The sequence below is a fragment of the Oryza glaberrima genome, chromosome 3 (genome assembly GCF_000147395.1).
Source record: "Oryza glaberrima chromosome 3, OglaRS2, whole genome shotgun sequence".
NCBI lineage: Eukaryota > Viridiplantae > Streptophyta > Magnoliopsida > Poales > Poaceae > Oryza > Oryza glaberrima.
This window is the reverse complement of record NC_068328.1, coordinates 6,651,863-6,671,715: the sequence shown is the minus strand read 5'-3', so window position 1 is coordinate 6,671,715 and position 19,853 is coordinate 6,651,863. Positions and strand designations below refer to the sequence as shown.

Below are 19,853 nucleotides of genomic sequence, written 5' to 3'. Positions count from 1 at the left end.
CTTGGAATTCATATCGTCTAGCCCACCACTTGTATAGCTAGCCGGAAGATCCTGGACGTTTCTCACACGCATACTCTAGAACAAAATTGACTCTATGCAAAGCCCTCTGCAGCTCTACTAGCTGCAAGTTGCGACTTGACAGATAGGAGTGGGAGAAGAATTGAAGAAAGTAGCAACAACCTTACAACCCCAGTGAGGATGCGACTATGTAACTAATGGAGTATAATCATGAGCTAGTTTCAGCGTTGACTATGTACGTTGGCAACTATCCCGTCAGATTCAACAGCTCCGATCGTTTTATTTGCTGTTTGGTCTAGTACAGTTATTAGGCAGAATACAATACGCCGATTTTTTTTTCAGAAAAATGATGATACTAACAACAAAGATAAGTGAAGTCAACTGCTTATAATAATTGGCTGGTAGACCGGGTGCCTAAATTAATTTGACTGCATGGCTGACGATTCCATCTAGGAGCCCAATACGTCAAGTTGGTCAACCGGCCTAACTGTCCGCGCGCAATGCTAACTGTGCGTTCAGATGTATTGAGAAGCAATAGTATGTCTGGTGGTGTGCGCTGCGAGCAATAGGACGACTGCATGAATGCTTGCCAATGAATGAAACATCCTTCCATTTTTTGTTCTACAACAGCTGAAAGAAAGTTTCCAAGCATCATCGTCGGGGATTCGACACCATCGTAACGCTAGTAATCTGAATAATTTGGAGGGAGCGGAATAATAGGGTTTTCAATCTCGAAGGAAAGGTAGCTGGGTCAAGGTAGCAAAAGGGATGGTCTAGGAGGCAGCGTCATGGTGTGCGGCTAATATGGTGATATGGACTATCAATAATTAGTTTGCAGGGAGTTCTTTTTATCGTGGTAGACAATCAATATCGTGATAATAGGCTTATGTTCATTTGCCGGTTCCAGTTTCCGTCTCCTTCTGTTTTTTGATTTGGGGCTCTTGGTCTGTAAATAATCTTTATTTCTCTTTATGAAAAAAGTACGCTCCTTGCGTATTCCCTAAAAAGGCAAGCAATGGTATGCAGAAAATTATCCACTTTGCTGAAATCTTTAAATGCATGCCACTACATCTAAAACTGTTAGTTTGTCAAATTATTCTTCTGGTTCCACCGGCCGGCATGCCAAATCAAAAATCATACACATAACTCGTCCACTTTGGCCCAAGAAAGATTCGATAGATATTAGAAACTGTAATTTTATTATAGCTGAGGCAAGATGGATACATAAGTTCAGTATCTACAGTGCTTACATCCCAAAGTTCCATGTACTATCTGAAGGTGATGGCCGGAAGTCGAGAATGGATATACGGGCTGAAGAACAAGGAGCGAGAAATGTACAGATAGTCCACTACAAAGTTGGTACAATCCACTCCCCGCAAAAAAAAAAAAAAAGGGGGGGGGGGGGGGGGGGGGTTGGTACAATCCACAGAAATGAACTGCAGAAGATCGATATCCGTTTGCATCATCAAGCCTTTCTTCTTTGCTTGTTTGAACGCAGGAATTCACAGAAGATCTTGTAGAAACTGTGCGTCAGAGCTAGTTCATTCCTCCAAGAATCGTGGAAAATTCCCGTGTTCCAAACTACCCTGGGCAGAAACTTGTGCCAAAGAGCACTGGTGCATATATTTGCACAGCTACTGTGCTACACTAGTTGTGATTCCCTTGGGTGTAGATGTAGTCGGTGTGAGCAACTAGTGTCCTCCTCATCAGGCACTCTTCCTCTGCTTCCCCTCCCTTGCACTCCACTGCCTGATCAGGTTCTCCCTGATGCATTTCCACACCGATTCCAGAACTACCAACACTCTTCTGATGGGCAATACTGGAGGCAACAACACCCTAGAAACACCAAGAAGAACGCGGTTAGATAGCCAGCACCGATAGCCAAACTGCTCAGATTGGAAGCAAAATGCAAATACTGTGTAGAGTTCGACCAGGTTATGCATTACATGGTGACTGTACCTGTGATTTGTGGCCACTGGATCCCGGTTCAGGCCTTGCTGCTTGGCTCCTCGTGCAGATGAGGCAGAGCAGAATTGCCGTCAAGAAGAGAGCAGACAGTTTGGAGCTGGATGCCATGCCTCGCCCTTTTTCTCTGAGCTCTCCCTCTCTGGGAAGTTCAGGGATGAGGGATCACAGGCTAATTATTGGGTGATCTACAAGCTTAACCAAGTGCTTTATATAGGGTGAAGAAGAAGAGCGAGGCTGATATGCCAAGACACCACATGAAGGACAGCAATGTGCCGTCGCCGATAGGTCTACTCCGCTGTTCGCGTTCACATGTGGAGTGTTTATCTGACGCGGACGCGCGTGTGGACGTGCCAGACGCTCATGGCTCTGCATGCACCGTGTCACCCCCTGTGCGTGGATGCATATGCTGCCAGATTCAGGGGCATACGGTTGCTCGTGTTACTGTGTCGATCCATGTTTTCTAGTAGTGTACAGTATGTGCCTAGACTATACGGTGCCCGGTGTCCTCCCAGTCACATGCTCCTTCGGTTTTCACGCCTCCGCGCTTCCAAGGAATCCAACGGATGGTTGAATCGCAATGTCAATGGATTACATGTACATTAATCGATAATTATTTTTAAATAATTTAACAGATTTAATACAGTATAATTCTGATAATTTTTACATAACTTTCAAAAATCCTCAGTAATATGAACCTAAACGATAATTATATACGATTTTTAAAATATAATATACCAGTGACAATAAAGAGAAGAGACAGTGGACGGCTGTAGAAGAGTATAATGACAACATTTGACGGAACTTATAGAAATTATAAAAACAAAACCCAACGGGACAATAAACTATAAAAACTATGAGATCCAATTTTTAAGAGAGAATCTCTTATATGCCACTGAAAATTGGCCCGATCTCTTATATGCCGCTGAAAATTTGCTCTTCCCCTATATGCCATTGGACCAAATTTGCACACCCTATTATACCACTACCGTCAGCTGACTTTGTGTTGACTGTTAACTCAAAAGTGAAAAGACGTATTTGCCCCCTCTAGAACATTTCAGCTAGGCATTACACATATTTTGAATACATGAATATACAGCATTAATTTATAAATTGAATACACGGATATTTTTCAGTCACATAATTTTTAGCCACTACCATCACGTATATTTTCCACAAAGACATTATACATGTACAAAAGCTTCAACATGCAGTAAACATATGTTTCCAAATCATACTTAGGGACAACATTGAAGCCATATAATAGATCGCTAAGAACAATATTTCTGTGTTTCACAGTATAACAAACATATCTTGTTTGCTGGAGCAAGAACATATATAAACAGCGGCACAGAAAATTGAACAAAAACTAGCCGCCGCCCCTTCAGCGACCGGGTGCCGCCACCCTCGCCTGCCACCTGCCTGCTCCGATGCCTCCCCTCCCGCGACCGCGACCGGCCGTCGTACCTCCAGTCGCTAGCCCTCCCGTGACCGACCGCCGCCCTCCCTGGACCAAGCGCCTTCGCTGCGCCGCCTGCTCAGGGGAGCCGCGCCGCCCCAGACCGCCGCGCCGCCTGCTCAGGGGAGCCGCGCCACCCCGGACCGCCGACCTCGCCGCGTCGCTTGCTCTCCTCCCTCTAGGGTTTTGTCGCGCCGCATCCTCACTCTGCTCAGGTCAATGCCTCCTCCCTGCTAGGGTTTTTTTTTGAGAGGATTTTGGGCTTGGGCCATTTAGGCCAAAGGCTATTTTTGTCATTTTTGCAAAAATCTAACAAGGGGTTAGTTCCTAACAACGGTCAATGCATGCCATAATAGGGTGCATAAATTTGACCCGATGGCATATAAGGGAAGAGCCAATTTTCAGTGGCATATGAGGGATCGGGCCAATTTTCAGTGGCATATAAAAGATTCTCTCAATTTTTAAAGGTTCCAAGAAAAATAAATAGGAACAGTGGTAGATCGAGCAAACAAATAAAGGATGATATGGTTTGATCTTTCAAAGTCTTAAGACAACATGATAACTATTTAATAAATTTTAAGTAAAATCATATTAAAAAATATAATTTTGTATGTTACTAGCCCCGCAACTGCGCAGGCCACCCAACTAGTTTATCATAAAATAAAGGTTGTAGGACTGAAACACCTCACATGTAAGTGCTCTTTGATTTCTTTTTCCTCACTTTCATGAAGCTTAAAGTAAATTTAACGGTTTAAAATTATATAAAAGCTATATACGAGTAAGCTATATACGAGTTTTTCTGTTGTTACAACGTAATTATATTTATATTAATATTGTATTTGTTAAATTTTTAAAAGAAAAATTGTCGATAGTTTATAGCAAAATCGGCATCACACGCAATCTCCGGCTAATCGTATGTCTATCAGTGGTAGACGGGCAAATCAACCAACTAACCCCCATAATTCCCCTCCCGCCGCTGCGCGCAACGGCACCGCCAGGCCACGCATGACCACAACCGCAGGTCATGCGGCCACGCGCACCCGTACCTCCTAGCTAGGCTTGCGGACGGCGACAGGCACGCGGGGGGGGCGTGGGCGCCGGCGGCAACTTGAGGGGGCGGCCGCGGTGGCTGGCCAGAGGATCGATCGATCGGTCAGATATATCTGGACGCGACGGGCCGTGTCGTGCAGCAGCTGCCTCTGCCGAGCCGTGCGAACGCTGGCACCGGGCGAGCCGCGCGCCAAGCGATCGGGCGGCGCGCGCGGTATACGCGTGGTCGGAGGAGGCGTGTCGCGAGTCCGTTTCCGTGAGACGCAGGGGGGATATCATATCCACGTATATAGAGTATAGTACTACGTGTAGTAGTAGCGACCTTAGCGAGCCAAATATTATCTGGGCACTGTACGGGGCAGGCGGGCAGCCGTGCACTGCTACGATTAGTCGGTACATCAATCTGCATGCGAACTGTTGCGTGTTCCATCCACGGCGCCGTGGAACGGTGGAAGCAAGAACGACCGGCCGGCTGTACGGTGGAGATCGATGGGCACGCATAAAACTGCATTTACTCGAAAGAGGCCGGTGGCATGGGCGCACAGGCAAAGTTTAATGATCGAAAAGAATGTCGGGGCAAGTTGTACGTACTGTGACGCTGATACTAGGCGGTGGGGATACAATACAGGAGCACACGAAAGCGGTTTTCGGCTGTGGTAAATGGTGACAGGTTTATTGTTTTCGTTTTCTTCCTTTATTTTGTCATGTTAGAGGGATTCGGGCTAGTTTAGTTTGAGGCCAGTTTTTCTTTAAAAGTTTTGGAATAACTACTAAATTTGTTAGAGTAGAATATTTATTAGTATAGGCAAACTTTTTCATCAAACCAAATATTATACAATACTGTTAAAGTTGTTAAAATTTTGGTTGGATAACAAATAGCTTCAATCTAAACAATCAGTGGTGTTTGATTCTTGTCATTAAGGATTGTATCGTACTGTTATCAATAATCATTTTTGTTTTATTATCACTGTACACTACAATTTTTCCAAATACTAAGGGGAGAAAACCCTAGCTGCCGCCTAAGCGTACCACCACGGTGCAGGCGTAAGGAAGGTGGCTATGGGGCTTTCACCGTCGCGTGTCTTCTATGTGGTAGCCATTAGTAGCGGCTAGCCACAAATTATCGATGGCCTAGCGTCGTCCGGTTGAGGAACGTGTGGATGGATACGATGACAACGGGTAGTTTCGCCAACATCACCGATCAATGAAACCACAACCCCGTAGCACTATGGTGATGTTTCAGGTTGTTGCCGCAGTGGCCGCCTCGACCTACTTTACATTGCTGACTCCTCCTCCTGTTAGAATGTTGGTGCCGGTGCCACTTCAAAGGACATGTCTCCTATACTATAGCGTTCCGAGTCCCTTGTTGTATGATCGCCTATGTTGTTTCTCCATCCATGTTCAATGCATAATCGTTTCATCCTCGATCTCGAGAGATTGGGTATGGCCTTTAGGTCGCGATGGCTCTGACAACAAAGAACCTCACCAGATAAGCCATGGCAGGGACTGAACATCCCAATTTCGCAGAAGGAACGCAACCTTGTCTCGATTTCTATGGTTTGCTCAGTGGGCGATGGGAAGTTGGTACTGTTCTGGGAGGATTGCTGGCTACAGGGCTCTTCAATTCGGCCACTCGCGCCGGCTGTCTACGCAGCTGTTCCCGCTCGGTTCCGGAATAGGCGAACGGTGGTTGAGGCTTTGCAAGACAAGAGGTGGATTCGAGACATCTCTGCGGCGCTGGGGATCCAGGCAATACTGGAATATCTCAAGCTTTAGGACCTTCTTCGATCGGTTCAACTTGGGGAGGGACCGGACACGATCTCTTGGCGTTGGGAGAGTTCGGGGATCGCACGTCTGGTTGAGGAACGTGTGGATGGATACGATGACAACGGGTAGTTTCGCCAACATCACCGATCGATGAAACCACAACCCCGTAGCACTATGGTGATGTTTCGGGTTGTTGCCGCAGTGGCCGCCTCGACCTACTTTACATTGCTGACTCCTCCTCCTGTTAGATTGTTGGTGCCGGTGCCACTTCAAAGGACATGTCTCCCATACTATAGCGTTCCGAGTCCCTTGTTGTATGATCGCCTATGTTGTTTCTCCATCCATATTCAATGCATAATCGTTTCATCCTCGATCTCGAGAGATTGGGTATGGCCTTGAGGTCGCGATGGCTCTGGCAACAAAGAACCTCACCAGATAAGCCATGGCAGGGACTGAACATCCCAATTTCGCAGAAGGAACGCAACCTTGTCTCGATTTCTATGGTTTGCTCAGTGGGCGATGGGAAGTTGGTACTGTTCTGGGAGGATTGCTGGCTACAGGGCTCTTCAATTCGGCCACTCGCGCCAGCTGTCTACGCAGCTGTTCCCGCTCGGTTCCGGAACAGGCGAACGGTGGTTGAGGCTTTGCAAGACAAGAGGTGGATTCGAGACATCTCTGCGGCGCTGGGGATCCAGGCAATACTGGAATATCTCAAGCTTTGGGACCTTCTTCGATCGGTTCAGCTTGGGGAGGGACCGGACACGATCTCTTGGCGTTGGGAGAGTTTGGGGATTTACTCCGCACGCTCGGCGTATCATCTTCTCTTCTTGGAAAGAACCAACCTCGAGCACAAGCCAATTTGGAAGTCTCTAGCGCCTCCTCGCTATCGGTACTTCTTGTGGCTGGTCGCCCTCAATCGTTGTTGGACAGCGGATCGCCTTCGGAGTTGAGGGCTGTCACACCCGGCTCGCTGCCTTCTTTGCGATCAATGTGATGAGACGATTGATCACTTATTGGACGCTTGCCCGAAGTCTCGCCGGCTATGGTGGATTGCTCTTTCACCTATTGGTCATTCTGAGTGTCTACCTCTCAACGAGCACTCTTTTCATTCCTGGCTGTGTGACAGTCGCAAAAGAATGGCAAAGGAGCATCGTCGAGGATTTGACACCATTGCAACTTTGGTAGCATGGACGATTTGGAAGGAAAGAAACAATCGGGTCTTCAACCAAAAGAGCAGCACATGGGCGGAAATTGCTAGGGCCATTACGGGCGAAGCGGATCTTTGGCGGTTGGCTAGAGCCGCAATACCGGCCATGGTGATTCCTATGTCGGGTGAAAGCTAAGGTCTCCAAATCAGTTAGGAGATTAGGCTTTTGTTTTCTTCCTCTTCCCCCTCCTGTATCTTGTCCCCTTCTTTTTTTGAGTTTTCAGCCCGCACTGTAAATACTTTTATTCCTTCTTAATACAAAGATGCGCCCCTCGCGTATTCCCAAAAAATAATCGTTTTGCGACATGTGCATGCTTTGGGCGAGACGTTAGTTCTCCCTCCTTGCGAGGAGAGATGCTATCCGTAATTCAGTTACTCTCCGATGAGATCTTCCGCTTCGATTCGATGTCAGTCATTAATGGTGATGTGCACGTGAATTGATTTGCAGAACGATCAAGCGATAATTTCAGAGTCTGTTTTCAACTTCAAGTTTAATTTCAAAATTTGGGAAATGATCATCCAGGTTCAAGGTAAGGAGGTCTTCATGGTTAGTAGATTTTATCCACAATACCAAGACTTCCATTCCTCGATATGGAGGACAGGGTTAATTCGATTGAAGAAGGATATGGAGTTAACGACTACATGCATCTTACAAGCTGTTGTTGAAGAGACAAAGATTGTGTAGACTTTCGTCACCTATGAATAGAGATTCACCGATAAGATTTTTTATTGATAATGCTATCCATGTCTTTTAGACTGGTGTTTAATTATTAAAAATGTTATGGCTTTTTCTTTTAGTAGAACTCATATATCGTCGTGTATAGTCTTATGTGTACAGCTTCATTAATCGGAATTTGATATTTCACTTTAGTGGGGTTAGAAAAAAAAAGACAAGACAATAGTAAAAGGAATTCTACCGTTCAGAAATTGACCAAGTTTGCCCAAAGTCCCAAAGTACTGGAGTACAAGGTACCAAGATACATCAAGTGGATCTGTGGATGCCTGGCGGATATACATCTGGTGGATCTTCAGCCTTCAGGAGTACTAGCCATCGCTGTTCACGGCCTATCACGCTGGGTGGGCCACGCGGCAATTTACGAGGCCCGCACAAACAAACCCATAAGGCCTAGTTGTCTGGCTACTCCTTTTGCCCACATGCAGCCCGGGTACCGGCCTCCCACCGCATTGGGTTGGGCTATCCCGGACCGCAGCTTGGGAGACTGAGAATTGGCAGCCTGCCTGTGCTGATGTGGTGGAAGTATATACTTCGTGAAAAAGTGAAGGGTTGTTTTGTCTAGTCCTTCATCCGTCAGTGAATATAATGGATTATATATTTTTTTAAGAACTAAGAAAATAGTAAAAGGACATGTGATGGGTGAAAAAAATAAAGTAGTATAAAAGTTAGTAGGTGGGAGAAGAAATTAGTATAAAAATAGATCATGCAGGAATAAATTAGTATAAAAGTTGGTCGGTGAAGAATATAGTACTTGAGATTCTAAAACCCCTTATATTTTAGGATAAATTGGATGGAGAAAATCTTTTCTATTCATGGACGGAGGGAGTAGTAGACTAATAGTGAGAGTGGATTATAAACTCTCAAATGACATCCTTTCATGGTTTACATATCATTTAAATGATTATGATTTTTTTAAAAAAATATTTAATAAGATAAATTAATACTTTCTATGTTTAAAAATATAGTAACTTTTAGCTATGAATTTGAACAGACAATTATCCAATTTCATAGTTAAAAATACTTATATTCAACTTATCCAAGTTAAAAATAAATAAATTAAACTATAACTAGGATGAGGAGGGAGATCCTTCTTAGGACTGGACCCGCGAGGTACTCATACGGCGTAGACTGCTACGCTGCGGTCCACGAGGTTCGAATATGCGAGGACGACATACCGGACTGGCAAAACGCGCTGCATCCTGCATGCATTGTGGTAGTCCGGTAGGCTGGTTATGTGCGAAAAGTGTAGTGCACCAACGTTCGCGATTATAATCCGGCAAATCAGTCGGAAGGGACACGCGAAATAGGAGGACACGCCATTTTCTCCCATTTTCATTTTTTTCTCTTCTTTTACGTGATTCTTCTTTAATCCGTTGCAAGTATCAAGTATTTCTGTTTTTTTTTCTTTCACTTATGTTTATTTCTTAGATTTCTTTTTTCGTTATACACAGTATTTTTTTATATCTTCTTAACAGAAATTTTCTATATATAAATAATTTCCATGGAAACTTTCTATATACCGTGATACTTTATATATGTAAACTTTACATAGAAATTACATCATAGCTAGAAAGTTTAGTGCAGAAATAACAAAATACTAACATGGAATTTTTTAAATGAATAATATCCTTGGAAAATTTCTATACATAGACTTTCTATATAGAGAGATTATATATATATAAACTTTATATATATGGACTTTGAATATATAAACTTTATATATAGAGAGATCTTGTTTTCTGTTCGCTAGGTTCGCCGCTAGCGAGCGTTTGCGCATTAGACATGCCTGGTTATGTGAGCCTACTCCATCAGAGCTCGGCAGCTCGCAGAGAAAACGAATGCTGGAGTACTCGTGAAAACGTCTAGCCCCATCATTTCACATATAGGAGAAAAAGAATCAAAACGATATATTTGTAAATTAAAAATAATTTTTAAATAAAACTCTTATATATATGTGTTCTTAAAAAAGATCTAAAAACAAATGTTAAAAATAAACTATGATGAAAAAAACTCTAAAATCAACTCTAAATTTAAGGTTGAAAATACAAATTTTGGTTGATAAGCGTAACAGTACTGCTTGCATACTAGCATACTAGGGCTATGTTCCGAATCATCTGGTCCCAACATGGACAGTGCGCACGAAAAACGGAGCGGTCCATTAGGGCTAAGTATTAGCTTTTTTTTCAAAAATGGATCAATATGATTTTTTAAGCAATTTTCGCATAGAAACTTTTTTGTAAAAAACGCACCGTTTAGCAATTTGAAAAGTGTGCGCGCGGAATATGATGGAGAGGAATTGGGAACCCAAGCTTCCAAACACAGCCTACTTGCAGTCATTTGCAGTATAAAACATCTTTTGTGCCATTTAATTTTGTCATCACACAGTACTCCTACTTGGAAAGTTGGAAACAGGGCAACACAGCCTGATACTGCCTGCGGCCAGGCCGGTCTTGATGTGGCTGTAGAGCCTCAGCAAAAACCCAGAAAAAACAAACCAAAAAGGAAAGAAAAAAGAAAAACCGAAGCCTACAAATTACTACTACATTTAATTTAGGACGGACGGAGTATTCCACCTAGGAATAGCAACAGGTCGGGTAGGGCATGGGTAGAGCGATTCCATGCCTGACCGGAGACCCATGTGCCCGCGCCCAACCCATGCTCACAAGGTCTATCAGGCAAAATCCTATGCATGTGCCCATGCCCATTGAGCACGGGCACGGGCATATCGGGCCCGCCTGCACCATGCGCCACCACTGCCGTCGTGCGACGCCGCCTGCGCCGTGCGCCACCAGCCGCCGTGGGGATTGAGGTAGGAGAAGGGAGTGGGGAATTAGGTTAGGGTTTCTATTAGTTGAGTATATATATATGTCCCTGGTTAGTGGGCCAAGAGAAAAGGGTATGAGGAATAAGAGATGGGCCAAAATTAGCAAATACATATGTATCGGGTCGGGTATGGATTATCCGTGGGCAAAAAACAATGCCCGGCTGCTGTCTGCTATGTTCTTGGGTCTCGAGCGGGCATGGCCACGGGCAAAATATTACACCCATGCCCATGCCCATCGGGCCGGGTATTCGCGGATACCCGGACCCGTGGGTAAAATTGCCATCCCTAATTCCACTCGGGAGTAGGGGTGAAAATGGTACGAAAACTTTCTGTATTCTGACCTATTTTCAGGAAATAATTTCTCGGAAACTGAATAAAAAATGATAAGGGCAGTTTCCGTCGGAACTCAGAATCGGTCGGAAACTTTCCAAAAATTTTGTGACTGAAATACCCTGGATTCTTTTTCTAAGCATTGAATAGTGAATACCATGGTGTTTGGCTTTTTTTTTTTAAAAAAAAATATTTGCTATGCAAATCTGAAGTAACATAAGAATATTTGTTTTTCTGCATTGGAATTTATCAACAGCATTACTCTTTTAAACATAAATAATTTATTCCATAGATTGTGTTTTGTGTTGTACTGTTGAGACTTAACAATTGGACTTATATGATTGTGTTTTATGATGAATTGTTGACCGTTGAGACTTGAGAATTGGATTTATCAGTTTAAGGGGCTTTTTATTCCGATAAATTTTTGTTACTGTATTTGCACCGGTTCGTTTTTGCGCCATTTTCGGTTTCGATAATATCCGGGGTTTCCAATTCTGATTCAGATTCCGAAAAAAAAATGAAAACGAAAACGATAAAGATGGTTTCCGTCCGTTTTCGTACCGTTTTCATCCCTACTCGGGAGCTACCGGAGGAGCATGGAGCTATCGGTCTTATGTGGCTGTAGAGCCTGCAGCTACCGGAGGAGCTTAATGCAATGACGCTAAGCTAGGCCCTGCCATGCCATCCTATGCCTGTCTCTTTTTCTTCGGTTACAGTTCCAAGGTCTGAACCATGTGAGATCGATGAGGGCGTCATGAAGACTTGCTCATCCTCGAGAACCACATGAGTACCTCGCGGGCCATGGGGACTGGACCATCGAGAACCACATGCAGGCAGTCGGCCGGCCTGCCGTCCATAGTGAATGTGACAAACCGGCCTGTCCATAGTGAGGAGCCTACATTTGCTCCTCGCCGTTTGCGTGCGATGTTCTGCACAACCGAGAACCGTGAGAGAGAAAGAGGCTGCGTGCGTGTTGTAGGCTCCTACTACTTCTGTAGTAGCCATGAAATTCAAGGCGACTACTAACGACGTGCAAAATACGGGCCGTGCATATATAGACTGTACGCGGCGCACAACACGCTGCGTCTTTGCGTAATGCCCCACCCCGTACACGAGTGATCCACCTCCCTCTTATTACAGTCTTAGGCCCCCTTTGATTCAAAGGAAATTCATAGGAATTTTAAAGGATTTAATTCCTATAGGAATTTTTCCTATATAGCCCTTCGAATCAAAGGAATGAATCCTATGGAATCCTATAAAATTCCTATGGAATGCCTCTTCCCATGCAAATTTTGAAGGAAATTTAACATGAGGTTCTACCTCATGTTAAGAATCCTTTGAGTCTTTCTCTCTTCTCAAATTCCTGTGTTTTTCCTGCGGCTCAATCAAACGGTCATTCCTATGTTTTTCCTGTGTTTTGCAATCCTCTGTTTTATACTTGTATTCCTATCAGAATCCTATGTTTTTCCTATTCCCCCGTTTTTTCATTCCTGTGATTCAAAGGGGGCCTTACTGTTGGGATCGACATCTCTCAATTTGGGATTTAGCGTGTTGTCAGCGACAAATAGAACATGTATCTTATATGCTAAAGGTACACCGATTTAATTTATGTACTCGTACGTGAATATTTACAAGAATTACAGTGAGGTACGTAGTGATGGCCTCTTAATATAGTTGAGCAGTGGCTAACTAATATGTTTTCATTTACTTGTATTTCAAATCAGCCTGTTCACGGTTTGGGCACAAACCGTTCAACCCGTGAAACCAAACCAACCCAAACCGTTTTTCCATTTATTCACGGGTTGGTTTGGAACCGGCGTAACCCGTTGAACCTGTGTCTCGTCCTTCCCCCTCCGAACCTGCGCTGAGCTTCCGCGGCAGCAAGACGCCATGGCGAGAAGGCATCTGCGTGATCGAGGAAACCAAGCAATAGCACCGGCTATTTAGCTCGCACATAAGTGCACAACACCGTAGACGTTGGTGCCGGTAGCGCCGATGCTGGCGATGACGCCGAGGCAGCCAAACGGCGGCTCCCATCCGAGGAGGAAACAATCGCTAGATCGCCGCCGCCGCTGGCGTGTTGGTGTCCTGCTTGTTGCCTGCCTGCCTCCATCGCATGGAAAGGCTATACGAGCCATGGTGCAATCGGCTGCTGTTGAGCTTGGAAGGACAGCCATGGCTGTGTTGCTGTTCTTATGCTTGATCCCCTTCTTTCACGTACGCCGGAAGAAAGAAACTTTCTACGGTTTAACCCGTCAAACCCGTTGAAACCAAACCATATGAACCGGTATTTCTGGGTTGGTTTGGTTTTTCTGACCAAACCGCCAAAATTGATGAATACCCTGAATTTCAGATATACACAACCATTCAAACATTTTAGGATGGTCTATGGATTTCTCATCTTTTGTGAATATATTATTGTATTATTTTTAAAAAACAACCACACTTAAATATTTATCTTTAAAACTGAAAATATTTAGTCACGTGAAATAGAAATATCTGACATAACATTAGAGCATATACAAAAGACTAGCCATTAAGTTAGCCATTTCAAAATATAGCCAACAAAAAATGCTTAAAAAAGGTATGAATAACAAAAACACATGATTCTTGTTTTTCATGCACAAGATGCTTACGAGTTACAAGAAAGAGGCTAAAGTGGACTCTTTTTTCTATAAAATTATAGATAGAGAATAATGTTCCTATGAAAATCAAGATAGCCAATCATTTAAAACGAATGCATCTATTAGTAGCTAATTCAAAGGAACTAGTATCAATCTTTCATTTTTTCCTTCACATTTCCTCCATGCCGAATGAGCCCATAGCTTAGTTTTGTGTATTAGAGATTACTCCGTATGTCATATATATATAATGAAACCGTGGGGTGTTTCAAATAAGCGTAAACATTGCATGCCATTCCAGTAGGCATAGAAAAGCCTGAATTCCGGTTTGCTCTTATAGGAGCTATGCTATATGCATGAATGCAGATCGACTTCAATGCGGTGTATAAGCATAGGACTCCATGTACTGTAGCACTACACGTCTACCCTCTACACAGGCTGTGTGTTTAGTTCGTGAAAAAAGTTGAAAGTTTAGGAAAAGTTGGAATTTTGTAAAAAAAGTTAAAAGCTTATATGTGTATGAAAGTTTTGGATGTAATGTGATGTGATAGAAAGTTAGAAGTTAGGGATAGTTGGGGGTGAACTAAAATGGCCGGCCACAGTACGCCAAACTAGTCGATCAACTGTAAAAATGCAGTTCTAAAAAAAAACTGTAAAAATGCTCTGTAAAGAGTTCCAGGTCTGTAAAATGGCCAGGTGCCCTCCTCTCTCTCTCTAAAAGAACACGTGACGCCTTCAAAGAAACAAACACCAGTTGACATAGTACTAGTGTACTCCACTCCACTACGGAGGAGTACTATACTGGCTGTGCGCCTATGGCTATGTATGCGGCTACAGCGAAACATGGGAGCTACAGGTAGAATTTTGTCGTCTTCACTTGTCGCCTGCGGCCTCACCAGACAGCAGGACTGAGCCGACGCTGCTGTAGACGGAGTAGGACTGTAGGAGTACTCGTACTAGTAGATGCGTACGCACATCGATACGCATTTCCTCCCATCTGCAGAGAATTTTTGGTACTTATGCTATTTATGACGGGCTTGCCCTATCCAGGAGAGCCAACCAGAGAGATTTGCTGAACGAACCTGCAAGTGCATAGCCTCGTTTCTTGCTGCCGCCTCCCTGGAGTCTTCCCTGGCCCGGTTAACCTGGTTAACTCGTGAGCCAACATCGAACCACCGAGGTATAACGATGACAAAACATCCTCGATCGTCTTGTAAAACTAATATGCCCTTTAGTTTTCTGCTCCTTCTCTTTAGACTTACATTGTGAAACGGAGGAAGTATTATTCTCTTTAAAAAAGTGAAAACCTAGGTGCTCTTAAGTCTTTGAACAAGTGAGAGAATACAATTTACTCATCCAGCCATAAAAAAAGTTGCATATTATAATAGTTTAATTAACGATAAATCTAGTAACATCTATTTTACATGATTGATCTTTTTTATATTATTGCTATTAATAGTTAAAGTTAAAAATGGTTGACTTGATACTATGTTAAAAATGCTTATGTTTTAGAACGGAGGAAGTAAGTTTTTGTTTTGAGAGTTTTCGCTTGATGTAGCTTCACAAACAATCCTTATTTATAAGAAATAATACATATTCTCACGTAAACTGTGGCTATAAAATATTAAAATATAGAAAATAAACCAGAAACTAACTAAAAGCTAGATTCTCATGCATTATTTCTCAGAATACTTAGCTCGGAAATACTAGGACCTTCGTACGTGGGCGAGTTGAATTTGATTGACATTTCGCATTGGCAGGGAGGCGCAAGCAGACAGTAGGACAGTTGGAGCTTCTTCCTATGCCTTCCCTTGTTACTGGTCGTGCTAGGTGTGAAGAGAAATAGATAATTATCTATATAAATATATAGGATTAACTCATCATATACTTAAATAGTTCTGAAACGTAAATGTAAAGTCCGTTTTCCGTCTGACGTAAACAGAGCCGTCCGTACTCTAACCGCCCGATTCATCTTCCACGGCAAACCCAAATCGGATCCACAAAAATCTATCGCCATCTGATTTTAACCAAACATCCAGCGCGGCATGTGGCGGCGGCGGTGCTTGGGATCGAGGCCCTCGCGTCGGGAGGGGCAGACCGCAGACAGGCAGGACAGCCGTAACGACGTACTACGCCCCATGGGAGTACAGAGGGGATCGGATCGATGGCGTTGGTGGCGAACGTTGTACGCCGCAACAGTGGCGGCGTCGACGGCTCGACGCTGCGCTGGCCAAGTCAGTTATCTTCTTCTTCTCGCTTCTTATTTGAGAAAAGAAAAATGTAAGGTGTGGACAGTTTGCCTCATATTTTCTTCTGTTAGAAACGTTTGCTCTAATGCAGTCATCTTTAAACACCTACCATTACCAACAACGCCTCTACTTCGCCCAAAAAAAGGAGAAAAAACTCTACTTCACCCGTAGAGGTTAATCCAATTTTGACATATGGCCCGCGTTGAAATAATACTTTTGCTGAAAATTATGCAATTCGTCATAGTATTGATTAGGGTATGTGCCTTCGCCCTTCGCTAAACAAGTTTGGAAGAGCTGGCTTGCGGTTTCGCACAATAGCCAATGCAATATTTATTGGATTTACACTTTTGGACTATAGGACATGTCTCAAGATTTGTAGTTGGCTCCTTCTCCAACTAACTCCTTTTCTTCAACAGTAGCGACACTCCAAAATCAACAGATGACTTGTGGATTAGGATTGTGGTCGGAGTAGGAAAAAGTTTGAAGGAATGGCTGTCAAGGATGGTACTTATAGTGGACGATTGCCGGAGAAGTGGGAACCCGGGTCCCCACCTCTGATTACTCGGGCCATCAAAGATCTCTGGAACAGGTCACGCGGTACTGCATCCCGCTAGTCACCAGTAGACTAAGGCTTTGTCTCTTGGTCCAACTAGGTGCGCCCCAAGCTCATGGCCCCGAGCTTGGTTTTCTGCTCGTTACTCGGGTCCCCTAGTGCACCATAAGTCCATAACGATGATACGACCTGAACCATCATTTTCCTCACGTCTCACGGTGATCTCACATTTAATGCGAAGGATACAAATTGAACGGGCATGCGTGAAGAGCAACGGATGACAAGATGGCGCATACCGACCATGAACAAGCCATCATTACTCCTAAAAACCCAAGGGTATGGGCTAGCACGCGACATGGTTGACTGCTATGTCACCTCGTCGAGCCCCCCCCCCCCTTCCCCCAAATGGGCATGCCTCTGCCCAACGTCAACACACGTTACCAACTCCAAGCCATGCACTGACACGAGGACGAGGCGGTTGTGCGACCCCACTGCATGCAAGCGCCATCGCCATCTTCTCTAGGGGAGCTCTTAGGGGGTCCAGCACAACCCCCATATGACAGCATATGAAAATACTCCTCTTACATGATTCCCCTATGTGGGCTCCATTTGTAAGTGACGATCAACGTAGTATCTAGATTCGGGAAGAACCAATGCCCGCAACTCCGCAAGGATGGGGGGTCTGATTCCAAATCAGTATCCGACAGGGCTAGCTAGAGAAAGAAAACTTTGCACACCTTGTAAGATTGGCAAAAAAGATTGAGAGAATAACTCGAGAATATGGTATTACGCTTTCGTGCGGCTTGAACTTGTATAAAGTGCTTGCCTCCATCCATTTCACCCCATCGCGAACTTATGTCCGTACACCTGCTCCCTTGCCGAATCTAGGGGGTTGTGCTTCTACCTGTTATTGAAGCTTGAGCTCTGACAGCTGGCAAGCATGGATAGACGGTGGGGATGATGCGGGAATTGCGCAGTTGAAGGAGGGTGGTAGGTGGGGGTGATGGTGGTGCTAGGGCGCTAGGCACATCATCGCCACCCAACTTAGAGAGGAGGAGAGGTGGGGAGAGGGGAAAAGAAGGAGAATGGCCAACAGAGCCTCGTCGGTGCTGATTAGGGGGAGGGGGGAGAGCGTGCTACGCAAGTGAGACTGTAACACTGGACGAGGAGGTGTCACTTTGATAGGAGAACGAGGAGTGCAGAGGAAAGATAAGGTTATACTGCCGTTTAAAATTGATTGAGATTGGTGATTTACTTGCAAATTTTCCATAGCCAGTCCCAAAATTTATTACAGTATATGGAATCGAACTGTTTAAATGTGACCCACAAAAGAATGTCGGGCATGAGGGAGCCTAGAAAAAGAGAAGGAAAAGGAACATCTCTGGTAGGGGACATTCCTCTCTCCAATCTCCATGGGGCCTATCACAAATCCGAAGAAACCACAAACAGCTGGCCAGCCGAAGAACAAAGTGATTGATTTGGTAGCAGCAAATCAACACCATCATTGCGCAGGAGGACAACGAGAGAGATTATTCGACCTCCTGGCTCCTGCTGCGTGTCCGGCCCGAACTAACTAAAACTATACACTAAACGCAACACAGCTGGGAGGAGGATAGGAGAACTTATCCAGCTACTACTGGTCACTGCTGGTTCGGTGGTTCCCGGGACAAGAAGCTAGGCACATTCTCCTCCCTTTTTTCCCTTGGCGAGACGAGGGGCCCTCCGCCATTGCCACGCCCATGCTGCTCCTCGAGGGACCAGCGCGCTAGCGCTCGCGTTTGAAACCTTTGCTGCGTGCTTCCATCAGGGAGAGAGGATGATGCGGCAGCTAGCAGCAATCAGCCAAGCAAGCATGCATGCTTGCGCAGGCAACTTTTGTTTTCGCGGGCAAAGCGCAACGGATCGACCGATCGATCCGGTGGTTTCTTGGGTGCACTACTGCGTAGGCTTGGGCAGCTGGGCTGGGTATGCAGCAGTACGATCGTACGTAGGGCATGATCTGAAGGCTGAAGCTGCCATGCATCCGACGAGTTCATCATGGTGCGGCATGCCGGCATGCAGCTCGTTACGGCGACGGCAACTTGGGCCGTGCTAGGTTTTATGGGCTAATGTTTAGCCTTGACCTTTTAGCATTAAATTAGCCCTCAAAGCAGGTATAATAGCAGACTATTAGCTAGCTATAAACATATTCTAATAAGATAAAAGATGAGAGAGAAGAGCAGCGGGCTACAGATTTGTAGCCAGCTGCAGCACGGACTCCAAGACACAGTATGTGTATGACAGGTGAGACCATATATGAATAGTATAGTAAGCAACTATTGTATGAATTAGCTATTAGATTGGTTATAGATGAATTGGAGCCAGTAGTGGCCTATACTATTAAACTTGCTCTCAAGGATCCAAACAGGTGGACTAATTTTGAGCTAATATGAATTAGCCTCCCTCAAAACATTACCCCCTCCAAGGGGTGCTAATGGGGCTAATTTTGTGTTGGAACCATCAAAAAGCAGCTCTCTCTCCTTCCCTCTCCTATCTTTCTACTCTCTCTCCACATTTTATCCTTGAATTAGCCCATGGATCCAAACATGTCACCCTAGGCTAATGTTTAGCCTACTAATTCATGACTAAACATTAGCTCTCAAAATTAACCCTGAGCTAATCTTCCAAATAGGGCCTTGGGCCTGAGTTCAGCACGTACTCTTCTAGTAGTCTAGCACTGTACGGTACTACCAAGGGATTTACATCTTTTCTTTTTAGGGATTTATAGCTTTAATTAGAAGCTGCCCAAACGGTTCAGCTTTTGATTTAGGCCGAGTTTATATCCAAAGTTTTTCTTCAAACTTCTAACTTTTTCATCACATCCAAACTTTTCTACACACAAACTTCCAACTTTTCTGTCATATCGTTCCAATTTCAACCAAATTTCCAATTTTGGCGTGAACTAAACACACACTTAGATTGTAAGAAGCTAGCCAGAAGCTAAAAAAATCAGCTTTTCCAGATTCTCAAAAGCTAGATACCAACCAGCTACTTCTCATAATCTTAAGCTCTCCTAAATAGGCCCTCTGTTACAC

At 44.4% G+C, this 19,853-nt stretch overlaps 1 protein-coding gene across 1 annotated transcript; it reads right to left on the bottom strand.

The window, feature by feature from the left end:
- Nucleotides 1–1,198: 1,198 nt before the first annotated feature.
- LOC127767743 (phytosulfokines 4-like) lies at nucleotides 1,199–2,177 on the bottom strand. Its single transcript, XM_052293180.1, has 2 exons — nucleotides 1,978–2,177; nucleotides 1,199–1,854 (listed from the first exon to the last, which is right to left on the bottom strand). Exons 1-2 carry the CDS (start codon nucleotides 2,092–2,094, stop codon nucleotides 1,666–1,668), a joined length of 306 nt encoding a protein of 101 aa, XP_052149140.1. The 5' UTR covers nucleotides 2,095–2,177; the 3' UTR covers nucleotides 1,199–1,665.
- Nucleotides 2,178–19,853: the final 17,676 nt, after the last annotated feature.